Here is a 15990-nt window from a genome sequence, read left to right on the forward strand (position 1 = left end):
GACAAGCTTTTGGGGACTGAAATTCTGGGATAAAAAAGTGACTGTGCTCCATGCTGTCAGGAACAGGACAGTCCTTTTTCAGCACGGAGCAGTCACGTTTTTGTCCAAGCTTTTCAGCACTTTAATTGAAACACTTTTGTACTTTTGTCGACTAATAACACTTTATGAACTGTGTCGAATGGGAATATGTTTATGATCTTATACTTTGCACAGGATACTGGTTAGCGCTGTTATTTTATTGTCTGTTTTATGTGAGGTTTGTGGTTGCACAACAATAGTAGCAGCAGCTTCCCAGTAATTTATTTATTTGTCTGCACAGATTGGAGATAACACATTTGTCCCAGGTAGCTCATCTATTGTATAATTTATGAATCTTATCAGTTTGTTTGCCCTTATCTGCACTTTCTACAGTTCTCCAATAAGGGGCAACATTATCTCTCTCTCTAGACTATATCTCTTTTAATCGCTTGACCCCTTCATGACCAGGGCATTTCAGCACTGTGCTAATTTAACTGGCAACTGCTCGGTCATGCAGCACTGTACCCAAATTAAATTTATATAATTTTTTTCACACAAATATAGCTTTTTTTGTGGTATTTCCTCATCACTGGATTTTTAAAAATGTTTTGCTATATAAATGAAAGAAAACTGCACATTTTATGACGAGTTTCTGTCATAAAATTTTGCAAACAAAAAATTTTCTTCAAAAATATAGGCCAAAATGTACAGTATTGTACTGCTTTTTCTTGGTAAAAATGAACCCAAACCAGTGTATATTATTTAGTCTGTGTGAAAGTTATAGGGTCTACAAAACAATTGAGTACTGTCCGTGATACTTTTTTTATTTGCACTAACATACAATTTTGAGGACAAGCTTTCGGGGAATGTAATGTTCTTCAGGTCTAATCAGTACTGAAACAAAGATTTAGCAGAATGTTGGAAGAGATGTAGGGGATGGGAAAAAAAACAGAGATAAGATACAGCAAAAGCAAAGTCTGGGGGGGGGGGGGGGGAGACAACACTAGCAGAGGCACCTGCAAAATGGAAGGGTCTACAAACTATGGTATATATAGTACATTTGAAGTTTGATCAATCCTGATGTGCTGAAAGACTATCTCATTTCTTGAAGCCCTAAAATGCTAGGACAATACAAATACTACTCAAATAACCCCTTTTTTGGAAAACAGACAGTTTAAGAGGCATGGTGAGTTTTTTGAAGTTGTAATTTTTTTTTTCACAGTTTTTTTTTGAAAATTAGGAAATTGAATTCAACCTTTTTTTCACAATTTTTTTTAACATACTGTCACCAATGCAGCACAGCTTCATCACATGACCGGTTTGGCGGTGATCAGAGATAATGATGGGTCAATTTTTTTAAAACGTTTTTTCTTTTTATTAACATTTGTTTCCATTTTTTTATAGTATTTTTTACATACTGTCATTGTTATTATTGTAAGCCATAGTTTTAACTGTCATTTGTGGCAAAAACTCTTATATGTGACTTTTATCCAACTATAGAAGTTAAACTAATCAGTGTATAATTTTTTGGTAAAGACTTTTGAACCCTTTATAAATATAGACACACCCTTGGCTTTGTGCCAGTCCAGAGGTACCACACCAGTCATTAATGTTATAAACAATGGCTTTGAAATAACAGAGCTCAATGCTTTGAGGATACATGGGTGCAAGCCGTTTAGTTCAGGTGCTTTATTCACCTTTTAATTTTTGTTTTAAGTTTCTGGACCATCTCAATTTTTGAGCCATTGTGGTTGTTTTGGGACTATGTCAATATTATCCCCATTATGGACTTAAAGTGGTTGTAAAGGCTGAAGGTTTTTTACCTTCATGCATTCTATACATGAAGGTAAAAAACTTTCTGTGTGCAGCAGTTCTCCCAGCCCCCTCAATACTTATCTGAGCCTCATCATGACAGCAATGTGAATGACAGCCTCGGCTGTCCCGGGTTTCTGCCTTCTCATTGGCTGAGAGAGCAATTTGGAGCCATTGCCTACTGCTGCTGTCAATCACAGCCAGTCAGCCAATGAGGAGAGAAAGGGGCGGGACTAAGCAAGGGCTTCATGTGTGAATGGACACACGGAACAGCGGGTGCCCCCATAGCAAGCCGCTTACTGTGGGAGCACCATACAGGAAGGAGGGGCCTGGAGAGCCTGCAGGGGACCTGAGAAGAGGAGGATCCACGCTGCTCTGTGCAAAACTACTACACAGTAGGTAAGTATCTGGTTCTGCACTGCCGTATAGAAGAAATACTGCTACAGGGCAGCACAAGTGCGCAAAATCACGTGTATATACAGTATCTCACAGAAGTGAGTACGCCCCTCACATTTTTGTAAATCTTTTATTTTATCTTTTCATGTGACAACACTGAAGAAATGACACTTTGCTACAATGTAAAGTAGTGAGTGTACAGCTTGTATAACAGTGTAAATTTGCCCTCAAAATAACTCAACACACAGCTATTAATGTCTAAACTGCTGGCAACAAAATGGAGTACACCCCTAAATGAAAATGTTCAAGTTGGGTCCAAAGTATCAATATTTAGAATTTTTGAGCCCTTGATTTCCTTTTTACATATTCGGTTATACACTTTGCAACCTTTACACAATGATAGTGTTCCTTAATTTTTATATTTATTTAAATTCCATTTTCTTATAATTTATAGCTTCTCAAATGTTGAATGTGAGCTATATAGGTTTTACAGTCAATTTTTATTTAGTGTTCTTGAATGATAATATTCCAGTGGAGAGCAGCCCTCAGCCTTGGAAAATGTGGTCTCTTAAAATTAGATGTTTTTATTCTTCTTGTATGTTTACAGCTTATATTAATTGAAATCATGTTATGATCTCTGCTCCCAAGATATTCCTTTATATGGACATTAGTAATAAACTCTCCATGGTTTGAGATTACCACGTTCGGCATAGCATCATTTCTAGTTGGGGATTTTATAAACGGTTCCATAAAATTGTCTTGTGATAGGTTTTTACATTTACATTTTTAATGTATACAATTAATCTATAGCTGTACAACAACTTGGGCATATTTCTGATATCCTTACCACCTGGATATTCTATAAGTAAGCACATTCTGTCCTTACATGGGATGCCCCTCTTATATCCCCATTCAGGCTGGTTGATTCCCTTTTTTGGTAATCTTTAGTGAAATAGCTCCACCCAATGGGCTAATAGGAAAGCTCATCCTGTGTTCCCTACTCTTATGTCATTCTATACGTACCTTGACATAGTTTTTCAGTTACAACCACGTAGGGACTCTTGTAGGGTCTTGGGGCCTTCCCAAACTGTATCTTTGTAAATAAGTTATTCTCATAAGATCCAATTCCCCTTCTTCTGTTTCATCAGCAGCATTAACCTTACTTTGAACTGCTCTTCTACATGTGGACAGGGTAGCCTGGAGGCCAGTGTTCTCTTACCTCCATGGTATTTCTTTTTGGTCCTTGAAACCATCCTGTCCTGTCCTGTTGGTCACCATGAAATCTCGCCTTTTGATCCCCTTAAAGGTCCGGGGGTCAGGCATGACATGTCTGTGTGCCATGTCACCCTTGGAACCTGCTCCTCTTTTCTCTTCATTCCTTACTGGAAGGTCTGCCCATGGGGTTCCTCCCTCTGCTTCCACCTTCTCATGGGTGGTCATTTTGCCCCCTTCTTTTCACAGGACTTTCTAGGAGTCTGTGCCTCCTTCACTTCCTGGGTCCTTGCCCCTCGTAGTAAATGAGTTATGTGGGCCTATACAGCGCCTAGAGTCTGGACTCTTTTGGGCAGAGCCACCACCAAAAGTCTGTTTCACATTTCTCCTAAACCATTGTTTGGTAGCCGGCTATTGAGTATCTGATGTTGCTCCAGCAGCATGGTACTTTTACTGTTGTTAATTTGTTTTGGGCATGTTGACATTCTTGTTTTTTTTTCCTGTGAGCCTATTGCTGCTGCTTAACTGAATTGTTTCCCATCCCTCGATTATTGCTTGGGGATGTCTCAGGGTCTATGAATCAATTCCTATGTCCTGTACTGTATGAAAAAAATTTAGATGTACCTGTAAATTCTGTATGTTAGAGTACAGTACAGGCCACATGTCCCTCCCTTCTCTTCTCAGTGATCTCTTTATTGCTTTTTAACAAAACTGGAGCCTAACAGAGTGGGCATGGTTATATGGGGAAACTAGAGGGACACTTTTTCCAGTGTGCAGTCACTTGAAGAAAGCAGTTTATAACCCATGGTCAATGATTCAATCCCTGTACTGTACTTCAAGATACAGAATTTACAGACATAGCAGGATTCATTTTTTTCTTTGACACATTCAGTATGCATAACCAATGTTAGCGTATTGTGTATTTGATTTTTTCCATTGATTTTCCTGTCACCCCATTGCATATTGCAGGTATACTACTGGAAAGCACTAAACCGAACAAACAGAAATAGAAGACATATTGAAAAATGGATGCTAACATTTGCTGGAAACAGGACCCATGGGATGCTTCCTGGATTACAGCCTGACACCAACTACATCCTTAATGTGAGAGTTGTCAATGGAAAAGGGGAAGGCCCATCCAGCAAGGATAAATACTTTGAGACACCTGAAGGAGGTAATCAATTAAACAGTTGATAAGGTACCTTAAAAAGACAAATCCAGTGATACTTCACTGACCCACTTCTGTGATTTAGGTTTTCTGGGTTTGGATCTACAAGGCTGCATATTAGTGGGTATTACTATATAGTAAGAGGTCATAACTGAAGCATAGATTTTTAAATGATTCCAGCAAATCAGTTCCCACATCTTGACTGGTTGAGGTGATATACCAGGCAAACACTGCATATAAAAAAAGGCCTGTACTCAAATTTTGTGTTCCATCAAAATCCTAAATGTGTTTTCTCAAATACTTCTGGCCTATTTTTAGATACAGATGTGTCACTAAAGATGAAGGTTCCTAGACTGTGAGCTAATCAGGCTGTTTTGCATTGCACAATGCTAACAGCCTATCATGAAGCTGAAACCAATAATGTTTAGGAAGCTCATTTAGGGGGTGCACAAGGAGGACCCCAGCGGTTTAATTGGTCCAATGAGCAGGTGAAATAGAAAGCTGTAAAACTGCTATAGGACGTAATAGTACAATACTGACTATGCAGTGTATTAGGGGTATGTGACGAAACTAGTTAAATAGAAAGACAATTGCTAAAAGCAGAATAGTTCTCAGATATGTATTCAGCTATGCGTTTAACTGATTGCCTGCTGTTTACCTTTATTTAATTAACTGACAGCAAACATGATTAAAAGACTTGCTACTGTATTTACCAGTGAATTAACTAATTGACCTGCCAGAGAGTGGAAATCTAGAACCCCACACTCTCTAAACGTGCTATATTTTTATTTCTTTGAAATTCATCAACCCTGGAACCAAAAGACTTGGAACAAAGTCACAGAAGATCTTTATCCTCCCATATTTATTCCTAAAGGGTGTTTTTTCAGTGAAGAGGAAGCCTGGAGTGGTATGAAGAAGGCAGAGAACCCCTGCAAAGTATCTTTAAATTGAATCTACCAAGCTACAGTAGTGTAGATTTTAATTTCTAATAAAAAAAATTTCTGTTTCCGTTTTTTGTATTAAGTAAGGCATCCTCCTCTACTTGTGTCCAGGACAGAAGACAGCACCTGCACCAAAGGGCCACATACAGTCATGGCCAAAAATATTGGCACCCCTGCATTTCTGTCATATAATGCACCACTTCGCCCAGAAAATTGTTACAGTTGCAAATGTTTAGGCATGCTCATGTTTATTTCTTTTGGTTGTATTGGTATGACACAAAAAGGAGGAGAAACAAAACACCAAATCTGACACATTTCACTCAAAACCCCAAAAATAGACTGGACAAAATTATTGGTACCCTCATCTTAACATTTGGTAGCACACCCCTTGGAAAAAATAAGTGAAGTCAATTGAAATCAATGCGTTTCTTAAACCTCTCTACTGGAATTTTAGACCACTCTTCTTTCGCCAACTGCTCCAAAGGTTTCCTTTTCCCAATTGATGTTTTGAGATCTCTCAACAGGTGCTCTATAGGATTGAGATCTAGACTCATTGGTGGCCAGTTCAGTTCTCTCCAGCGCTTTGTCTTAAACCATTTCTGGGTGCTTTTTGACATGTGTTTTGGGTCATGTCCTGCTGACCTCTGACAGACACCCAACGTTCTGACATTGGAACCTACATTGTACACCAGAATTCTTTGGTGGTCTTCAGATTTCATAATGCCATGCACACTGTCCAGACTTCCAGTACAAAGCAGCAGCAAAGCAACCCCAAAACATACGTGAACCTCCACTATGTTTGATTGCTTTTTTTTTCTTTCTGTTTCTCCACTATTTTTGTGTCATACCAATACAAACAAAAGAAATAAACATGAGAATGCCTATACTTTTGTAATTGCAACAGTTTTCTGGGCAAAGTGGTGCATTATCTGACAGAAATAAAGGTGTGCTAAAATGTTTGGCCTTGACTGTAGATTGCCTGTAGTTTCCCTTCCTCCTCCAGTACCAACCTTCCAATAGCTTGGCACAGAGAACCTCAACACCTATCAGCATCAGTCTAGTTTTTTTTTGTTTTGTTTTTTTAAAGAGGGGGCATTTATTTTTTATACACTTTTATTACAAATTTGTCGCCTAATGCTTAAGAACATTCCTATTAGTGTAAAATTAGCATTGACCCACATATTCAGGTCTCACTGCACAACCTTTAATATCCTTCAAACTCCATATTATTGCCAGTCCCACTCCAGACATGGGTCAATATAAGTAATAGTTAACAATGCAGCATGAATGTTTTCTCAGAGCATTTTAGAAGAAGTCGCTGGGCTATGAAGACGCTGCTTTTATCTTACATAACCATTACACAGCCAATTGTAAACAACAGAGCTCTCTTTTTTTATTGTTGCTTACATTGCTCAGGGGACTAAAGCTCTTTCCTGCAAGTAATACATGCATTGTAGGCCATTAGACTTTAGGAGTCCAATATTACTGGCAAATGATGCTGCAGAGGAAATGAAGAATTGCAACTCCTTGTATTTTTGTAAAGACGTATTCCATATATTTAATTAAAGACTGACTACGGGAAATCTGAAAACTCTTCCTTACTCTGGAACAGCGCCAGGGGAGAGTAAAACCATTTTACTAATCATCTGTTCCCTCAGCAGTTGGGGCTCCCCATACTTTGATGGTGGATTGTCCTTGGAGTCCTCATGTCCAATGCAGGGCTATAGACCCAGGATTGGTCTTGATGGCATCAGGACCTTAGACCATGGGAGCATGGAGGAGAAGATGCTGCAGAGACTAAACTAGCAGCATGGAGGTTTGGGTATGTAAATCTATTTTTGCCTACCCTCTAGACATAAATGAACAGTTAACCCTTGCAGTGCAAGTGCTGCCTCAGTGCAAGGGAGAATTTTCAAGTTTCCTGGATTTCAGCATTAACGTTAGTATGTATTTTACCATTTACAAGATTTACCTGTTTTCACAGTTCCTAGTATGGCAGTTTTACAAATTCATCATCGAACTTCTGATTCACTGACTTTGACGTGGAGTCCACCGCTCCATCCAAATGGAGTCCTGACACAATACACTCTGAAGTATCAGTCAAGTAAGTCCAGAGATCAGCTTCTGCTACTGCTAGCTATGTAATTCATACACTAGATCTTCCACCTATGCATTCTAAATAAAATCTGTATGTAACGCCACCTTTGGGGAAAAAAATATTTAAAAAAAAAACAATATAGCATTTACAGTTATGACATAAGCCTTATAGTAATACACCATTATTACAAATTATCTGTCCTTTTCAATCTGCACTGCTGTCATTTTCTGTAAAATGCAATGTAATATGACATCCTAGAGGCATTCTGTACACAAATGGTATATGGAACACCCACCAGAGATGTAATTTCCTGCTTGTGTAATTGGCTTACTGATTTTCTAAGAAGTCTGCACTAAAGTACAAGTCAGATTTTGGTAATTCTCTGCAATAAATATTTCAGTTTTGCTGAGATACTCCCAAAAGACTAATCATGTATGAAAGGTAATCAGACCCTGCCACTGCCCTCATTAGAACCCTTCAAGTGCAGCAACTGATCAATAATGAAAAAGTCACTCCCATTCACATGGACACAGACAAACAACTATTTCTTCAGAAAAACAAAATGTTATCCTCAACAAGGTTTGTTAAAATTCCTGCAATGTACACAGGTCACAGGACACGTAGGTCACACAGAGGGGAATTTTTTCTCAACGAAAGTGGTGTTACTCTTTAACTTTAAAACATTTGTCCAGTGATAAAAATTTAAAGATAGTGGAGTGTTTTAACAGAAAAACTAAGAGCATTTAACTAAATTACTTCCTATACAAAACCAATGATAAATATAACATGTTTCCATCATGATTTATATGAGTCATGCTTATTTTAAAAACACTGATTATTTTCACTATAGCCTATATGTTAAGCCAAACACAAAGCCATGTACACAAAGACAATGGAGGGGGGTGGTGGTTCTTTAACACTGCTGCTCTTTATAATCTTGTATGAGAAGATCATCAGATCCATTAACCATTTATGGCGATAATGGGCAAAGGTTTGTAGTTGTAAGCAAGAAGTTATGAACTCTTATACCAGCCATAGATGTTTCAAATCTCAGCTGGTTCAGCAGGGACCTGACTGAGATTCGAACCATCAATGGGCAGGCTGATTATACCCAATTTGATTGTTGTACGACTTGGGTACAACCAGCCTGTCAGATTTTTCATGCGATTATTGCCAGCAACTTTAGCCGCTAGCAATAATTGCTGTGTTCCATCGACAGAGACTAACTGTGTTGATGGGGGAATTGAGCGATTTTCCTTCCTGTAACCATTGGTTGCAGGTAAGAAAATCACATCATCTATGGTCGGCTTTGGGAAAATAAAGATTTGTACTCTTGTCTTCTAAAATGTGATTAGATCAAATCTAAGCCAAAATACAAAGGAATGTCTTATTTAAGAAACAACTCACACATCAATTTACATCTCACCTTTAACTGGTTCTATCTGCTATTGCCCGAGCGGGCCTTTCATCCCTCCAGGTGGATGCCACGTAGAAATTCTAAGGATTACTAAACTTCTGTACTTACTGCTGAACAAAAAACACTTCATATATAGCGTGGCCTGCATTTAAAAGTATTTTGTATAATGGAAATTGTAAATGGTAAATCACAAAAATGTGTTTTAGTGTGCATGTTTTTTGGTCTATAGAATTGCTTTTTGAGCCTATTTAGTACTATAATTTCAATTATTGATCTCTTTATTGTATTCTAGTAAATGCTACACATGAACTAGGCCCACCAGTTGAAATTATAATACCAGCAAATGAATCAAGTTATATTCTTAAAAATTTAAACCAGAACACGAGGTACAAGTTTTACTTTTATGCACACACTGCTGTGGGACCTGGGATCCAAAGTACACAAGAAGCAATAACTGCTATGGATGAAGGTAAGATGGGTATGTACCTGGACATGGATCTATTCTATATGCAAAAGTTGAATTTATAAATAAAGGACTGCTAAATATTTATTTCAGGATATCGACTAACTGCACATTTAGTGTTTAAAGTGATATACAGTGTCACAGATAAAGAAGTATATTTATAAAAGTATATATATTTTTTACTATTATTTTAGATAAAGTCCAAATAGCGACTTGAATAAATTAGAGATTTCAGTGAATTATCCCTACATGCAAAATTTCACCAAATATTTGCACAGTATTGTCTGACTGTCTCTGACTTCAGTACTTTCCAAGTCATAGACCCAAAACAAGCCTGGAGATTACTAAGAGTGAAAAAAGAGCTTCTAATCTACATATTTAGTGACTCAGAAAGAGCTGGAGTCATTGGATCATCCAGGGAATTCGCATTTTCAAAAGGAGAGATTGGTAATTTCTTACCACAGGACTTTTTCAGTTTAATAACTGTGGAATACTTAATCATAGAGCTAAATTTCATCCCTGGAGCTTGTAGACACACAAATTTTGGTGCCCCAAGTAACACATACCCTTCTTCTTGGTTCACCTCAAAACATTTACTTGTTTTACTGGTCCTAACCTGGGTTAGAATATTGTGATAATTTGTAAATACTTATGAGATGCCTGTTACTACTGATGATGAAAAAAAATGTCTGGGCAATATTTACAAAGGGAAAAGTCACTTATTTGCCTCGTCTGCTTATAGACACATGCTTACCATGTCTAGTGGTAAATTCAGAAATATGGTAACCTTGGGAGTATACTGAGAATATATGATCAACAGATCTTCCACGAGTGTTACATGTGAATTATTCTAAAAAAATTCTACCAGATTGCTTTGAATTTGTTTTAAGTTTCAAATGATGAATCTTCCACATAGGTTTTTGTGTCTGTTTAAATTTTTCAAAATGTATTGAGTATCCTTCTGTTTCCATTTAAAGCCGTTTTCCCCCAACCTGCTCTGGGTGCAGGCAAAGGTAAAATGAAGCATTGCATGTTTTGCTTAGCTTGCAAACGTTTGACTTAAAATATTATAAGTGCAACCTAGAATTACAAGCAATGGTCATTAAACTTTATTTAGGATGTTCTGCATGAGTTGAAGCATTTGTTAAATTGCTGCTGGCTTGATGCATGTCATATTTTGAGGTGCTTGGTATTCTTAGTTCCCATTCCCTAATGTATGTCATCCTTGCTGTCCATAAGAAGCATTTTATTGTAAGTTCTTCTAATTTTAAATAGGTATGTCACCTCCTCAATGTTTGTTTTAACCTTAAAGTAATACGGAACACACACTATTTATTTTACTTTATCCCTTCTCTTTCTGTATGTAGATGATGGCACTGTAATTATTTTAATTAAAAAAAAACATTGAAGTACCTTTTTTTCCTAATTGATATACAGCTGTCTTGTGACCCAGCTCTTTTCCAGCCTGTCTGCAGAGACACAGTTGCAGGAGGTGCTTCTAGTCCTCTGCTTCTGGCCACATATTCAAAATAAAAATAAAAAACCCGTCTTTGGGATACAGAGTAAAAATAAATAATTCATATCAATAAACTGTTTTAAATAATTATACAAATATATATTTGAAATCAAATCTTTATTATTTTTTTGGCAATAAACTGTTGTGAGAGGATTTTTGCCAGTCACAGGCTGCATCACGCCCCTCCAGCCCATGTCTTAGAATAACAGGGAGGTGAAGCCTCCATCAATCAAGATTTAATATCCCACCCCCGTTGTGTTTAGCTGGTTAGTGGGCATGGAGAAGGAGGGAAGGAGTGGGCCGTGATTTACCACACTGTATTTGCCCACATTTGTGACTCTACAATCATATGGGCTGCTCAGATGTGATAGGGAGGAAATGCTTAGCATAGAACGTTACTGAAAACTGAGCATGTGCAGTAGCTGCCAACACTGCTCTGCAAAATCTCCAGCTGCACTGGGGACATGGACAGGAGAAGGGAAATAGAGAACAGCAGGATTAACCAGGTTTTCAGCAGAATACAGTAAATTAATCCCGTAGTGACTGAGTGAGTATGAACAGCATGTAATAAAGCATGTATTGATAGTTTTTTATGATGTGGCACTTTAAATAGGCTGAACAATGGCACAACAATCATGTACATATCACACAGTTGCTGGGTAGTTGCTGCGTGAACCAATACACCAAAATGAGCTACATTTGGCTGCAATACTGACTGTTGAATGCAACGTGCAGTTTAACTTTTGCCAAAGCATTGCAGCCACAGCATGTGTACAGCCATTAGTGGCTGCATACCCACCCGTATGACCAAGCTCTAACTAATGACAAATTTATTGCCAAGTAAACAGACCCAGAGCAGAAATGTAAATATTGCTCTGGTTTATATGAGGTATATAGGTGGTGAAGTGGTTAAACTAAGTGTGATGGTTGTGGCACAGCCCAGAGTGCAGGATGATCATACTGTGTCTTGCTGATAGAACTTCTACTGTAGGTAAAACTTAAGAGTAAAACATGCAGTCAATTTTCAGGGAAAGAATTTTAACAGCATTTTGAACAGATTTTGTTGCAATGTTATATCCTTTCTGGTGTGATGGTCCTGGAGCTCTCTCTGTGTCTCAGAATAATTTAATGTGTTGATCTTTCTGATGCCTTCTTCTTATACACTTGCAAAGTAGTTCCCCAATCCCATCCCCTGTCCTGATCCAACAAGAAAGTGACCTGAATGTACTCACCATAAATTTTATGGAGCTTTAGAATATGAGTTTGTTATCTGAAGCTCCAGTGAAATGAATACATCTATAGGAATGCATTGGAGGGTAGAGAGCATGAGCAGGTCCATCTAGGAAGATTATGACAAGCAACTTTGTGACAATGAACAAAAAAGTGAGAGGGGATTTACTTTATAGGCGGTGCTGTTATTCTTTAGGTATTATTATATGCACCTAATACCAGTTTTTGTGCCTTTCAGTTTAATATTAGTAAGGTCTACATAGCTGACAGTAGGTGGTAGGCACCTGCAGCAGTTGCACTGTATTTCCTCATAATCTACCAGTCAGAGTAAACTTGTAATTACTGAAGAGATTGTTTTAAAAAAATAAGAGAAATGACATTATCTCACTTTCTTGAGTCTTTGTTAACATTAAACAAGCTTTGCTTTCATAGCTATTCATTCTCCATGCACACTCGCGTCTTTTTCAAGCTAAAAAATGGTGGAAAAAACACTGGCTAAAAAGTGCTGGTAATAGTCTTTTTAGTAGCATTTTAGTAGTGTTTTATTAGTGTTTAGAAGAGTTTAGGAATTTTACCATTTTATTAGCATTTTTATAGTACATGTAGGAAAAAAATAGAAAAAGCTAGAAAAAAACTGTTAGGAGCAGTTTAGGATCGTTTAGTGTTTTTTTTTCTGCTGGAAGAAACGCTCCAAAAAACTCTAATAGCCTAAAAGAGTGTACATGAACACATAGGATAACACTATTTAGTTTCTAGGAGCAGAAAAAAATGCTATTAACAGCTTCTAGGAGCTTACAAAAACGCTAGTATGCATGGAGTCTTGAGGTGTTTGGATAAGTAGAAAAGCTTACATGATGTAACACTTTAGCAGTGATTAAAGCCATGACAGTTTGAAAGTATGGTGCTAGCTTCAAAATAAGCTGTGAAAACTACAGATACTGAACAAATACAGATTTTCTTTGTACTGTTGCAAAGTCTCTACATTAACACATTCTGACATCTGCAATGGAACACAGTCCTTTTGTATCTGGATGCAACAGGAAGAAGGGTAAGCTGCACACCGGAGGATAGATAAATATAGTGTGTATTTATTAATCCATAGGACACGCAAACCACCAGGACATGAATACAGGACTTGTTAACGCGTTTCACACGATCGCGTGCTTAATCTGGTTATGATTAAGCACGAGATCGTGTGAAACGTGTTAAGTCCTGTATTCATGTCCTGGTGTTTTGTGTGTCCTATGGATTAATAAATACAAACTATATTCATCTATCCTCCGGTGTGCGGCTGACCCTTCTTTCTGTTGCATCGTGTTGGTGGCGAGCCAGAGCCTGCACCTATCGTGGATTGATCTGGATTGTTTGCCTGAGCTGTATTCCTTTTGTTCTTTTGTATCTGGTACTGAAAATCACAGGAAGTGTCACCAAAGATATTCTTCATAGAGTAATAAACATTCTCCCACTGTATATTAGTAAATCTAAATTGATCATTTTATATATAGTATATCATAGCTGGCTTGGGTGGGCATCAGGGAATCATAAAGGTAATTTACAGCCTTCTTCTTTTTTTCCCCTAACCATTAACTCTGAAAGAAATTGCTGCTCTAGCTAATGGTGAGGAGAACTTTTCCTCTGCATTTTGTTGATAATGTGCATACACACTTGGCTAGTCCACTACAGAAAGGAAGAAAAATAAATAAATATATATATATATATATATATATATATATATATATATACACTATATTGCCAAAAGTATTGGGACACCTGCCTTTACACGCACATGAACTTTAATGGCATCTTAGTCCATAGGATTCAATAATGAGTTGGCCCACCCTTTGCAGCTAGAGCAACTTCAGCTCTTCTGGGAGGGCTGTCCACAAGGTTTAGGAGAGCGTCTATGGGAATGTTTGACCATTCTTCCAAAACCGCATTTGTGAGGTCAGGCACTGATGACAAGAAGGCCTGGCTCGCAGTACCTGCTCTAAGTCATCCCAAAGGTGTTCTATCGAGCTGAGGTCAGGCCAGTCAAGTTCCCCCACCCCAAACTCACTTATCCATATCTTTATGGACCTTGCTTTGTGCACTGGTGCGCAGTCATGTTGGAACAGGAAGGGACCATCCCCAAACTATTCCCACAAAGTTTGGAGCATGAAATTTTCCAAAATGTCTTGGTATGCGGGCACTTTAAGAGTTCCCTTCACTGGAACAAAGTGGATAAGCCCAACTCCTGAAAAACAACCCTACACCATAATCCCCTCTCCACCATACTTTACACTTGGCACAATGCAGTCAGGCAAATACCATTTTCCTAGCAACTGCCCAACCCAAACACATACATCGGATTGCCAAACAGAGTGATTCATCACTCCAGAGAACACATCTCCACTACTCTAAAGTCCAGTGGTGGAGTGCTGTACACCACTGCACCTGATGCTTTGCACTTGGTGATGTAAGACTTAGATGCAGCTGCTTGGCCATGGAAACCCATTCCATGAAGCCCTCTATGCACTGCTGTTGTGCTAATCTGAAGGCCACATGAAGTTTGGAGATACAGGTTCTCAAAATAACCCCACCCCTCACTGCCACCCCTTGACACCCCCTGTCACCGCCCGCCCGCTGCTGCCACCCATATTTTATAAAACAGCTGGGGTATATATTGTGTTTTTTTTAATTATTAAAGTGTATTTGTTTCCCCAAAAAATTGCATTTGAAAAATATATTAATTTTTAAAAACGGTCCATTTTGGTTTTCGGCCAAATGCATCCTGAAGTTTCTGTTTCGGCATCAGAATTTTCATTTCAGTGCACCACTAATAAATATATTCCAAATTATTCCAAATTATTATGCAAATTCTATTTAAGTGTCACAAAGATTAAATATTTTGTTTTTCAGTTTAACTCATGGATGGCAGTGTGTGTCAGGGCTCTTTTGATCACTGAAAACAATCTCGGACACCTGTGATAATTACATTGGGCGGTGAGCCCAATTTAGGGAAAAACTACTAAAGGAGGGTGTTCCACATTAATAAGCAGAGCACCATTTTCAAGCAATATGGGGAAGAAAAAGGATCTCTTTGCTGCCGAAAAGAGTGAAATAGTTCAATGCCTTGGACGAGGTATGAAAACATTAGATATTTCAGGAAAAATTAGGCGTGATCATCGCACTATTAAGAGATTTGTGGCCGATTCAGAGCACAGACGGGTTGGTGCAGATAAAGGCACATTGAGGAAGATTTCTGCCAGATCCATGCATCGGATCAAGAGAGCAGCTGCTAAAATACCATTACATAGCAGCAAACAAATATTTGAAGCTGCTGGTGCCTCTGGAGTCCCACAAACATCAAGGTGTAGAGTCCTCCAGAATCTTGCAACTGTGCATAAACCTTCTATTCGGCCACCAATAACCAATGCTCACAAGCAGAAACGGCTGCATTGGGCAGAAAAATTCATGAAGACTAATTTTCAAACAGTTCTGTTCACTGATGAGTGCCGTGCACCCTGAATGGTCCAGATGGATAGAGTAGTGGATGGTTGGTGGACGGTCACCCTGTTCCAACAAGGCTGCGACGTCAGCAAGGCGGTGGTGGAGTCATGTTTTGGGCCGGAATCATGGGAACAGAGCTGGTCGGCTCCTTTAGGGTCCCCGAAGGTGTAAAGATGACCTTTGCAAAGTATGTGGAGTTTATGACTGACCACTTTCTTCCCTGGTACAGA

The 15990-nt window shown here is 38.4% G+C and overlaps 1 protein-coding gene across 17 annotated transcripts in view; it reads left to right on the plus strand.

The window, feature by feature from the left end:
• Nucleotides 1–15990, plus strand: part of NRCAM (neuronal cell adhesion molecule) — a 289209-nt gene that overhangs the window by 248903 nt on the left and 24316 nt on the right. For 7 of the 17 annotated variants that reach the window (XM_089673969.1, XM_089673968.1, XM_089673975.1 and 4 more), the window contains 4 exons: nucleotides 4408–4612; nucleotides 7532–7651; nucleotides 9355–9540; nucleotides 10503–10538. In XM_089673969.1, coding sequence (XP_089530095.1) covers nucleotides 4408–4612; nucleotides 7532–7651; nucleotides 9355–9540; nucleotides 10503–10538 — 547 coding nt within the window. The remainder of the gene's footprint in view (nucleotides 1–4407; nucleotides 4613–7531; nucleotides 7652–9354; nucleotides 9541–10502; nucleotides 10539–15990) is intronic. The other 10 variants (XM_089673970.1, XM_089673976.1, XM_089673982.1 and 7 more) reach the window with 3 other exon arrangements.

This window comes from Staurois parvus, unplaced genomic scaffold (assembly GCF_062004578.1).
Source record: "Staurois parvus isolate SC_StPar_1 unplaced genomic scaffold, SC_StPar_1.0 ptg000147l, whole genome shotgun sequence".
Taxonomy (NCBI): domain Eukaryota; kingdom Metazoa; phylum Chordata; class Amphibia; order Anura; family Ranidae; genus Staurois; species Staurois parvus.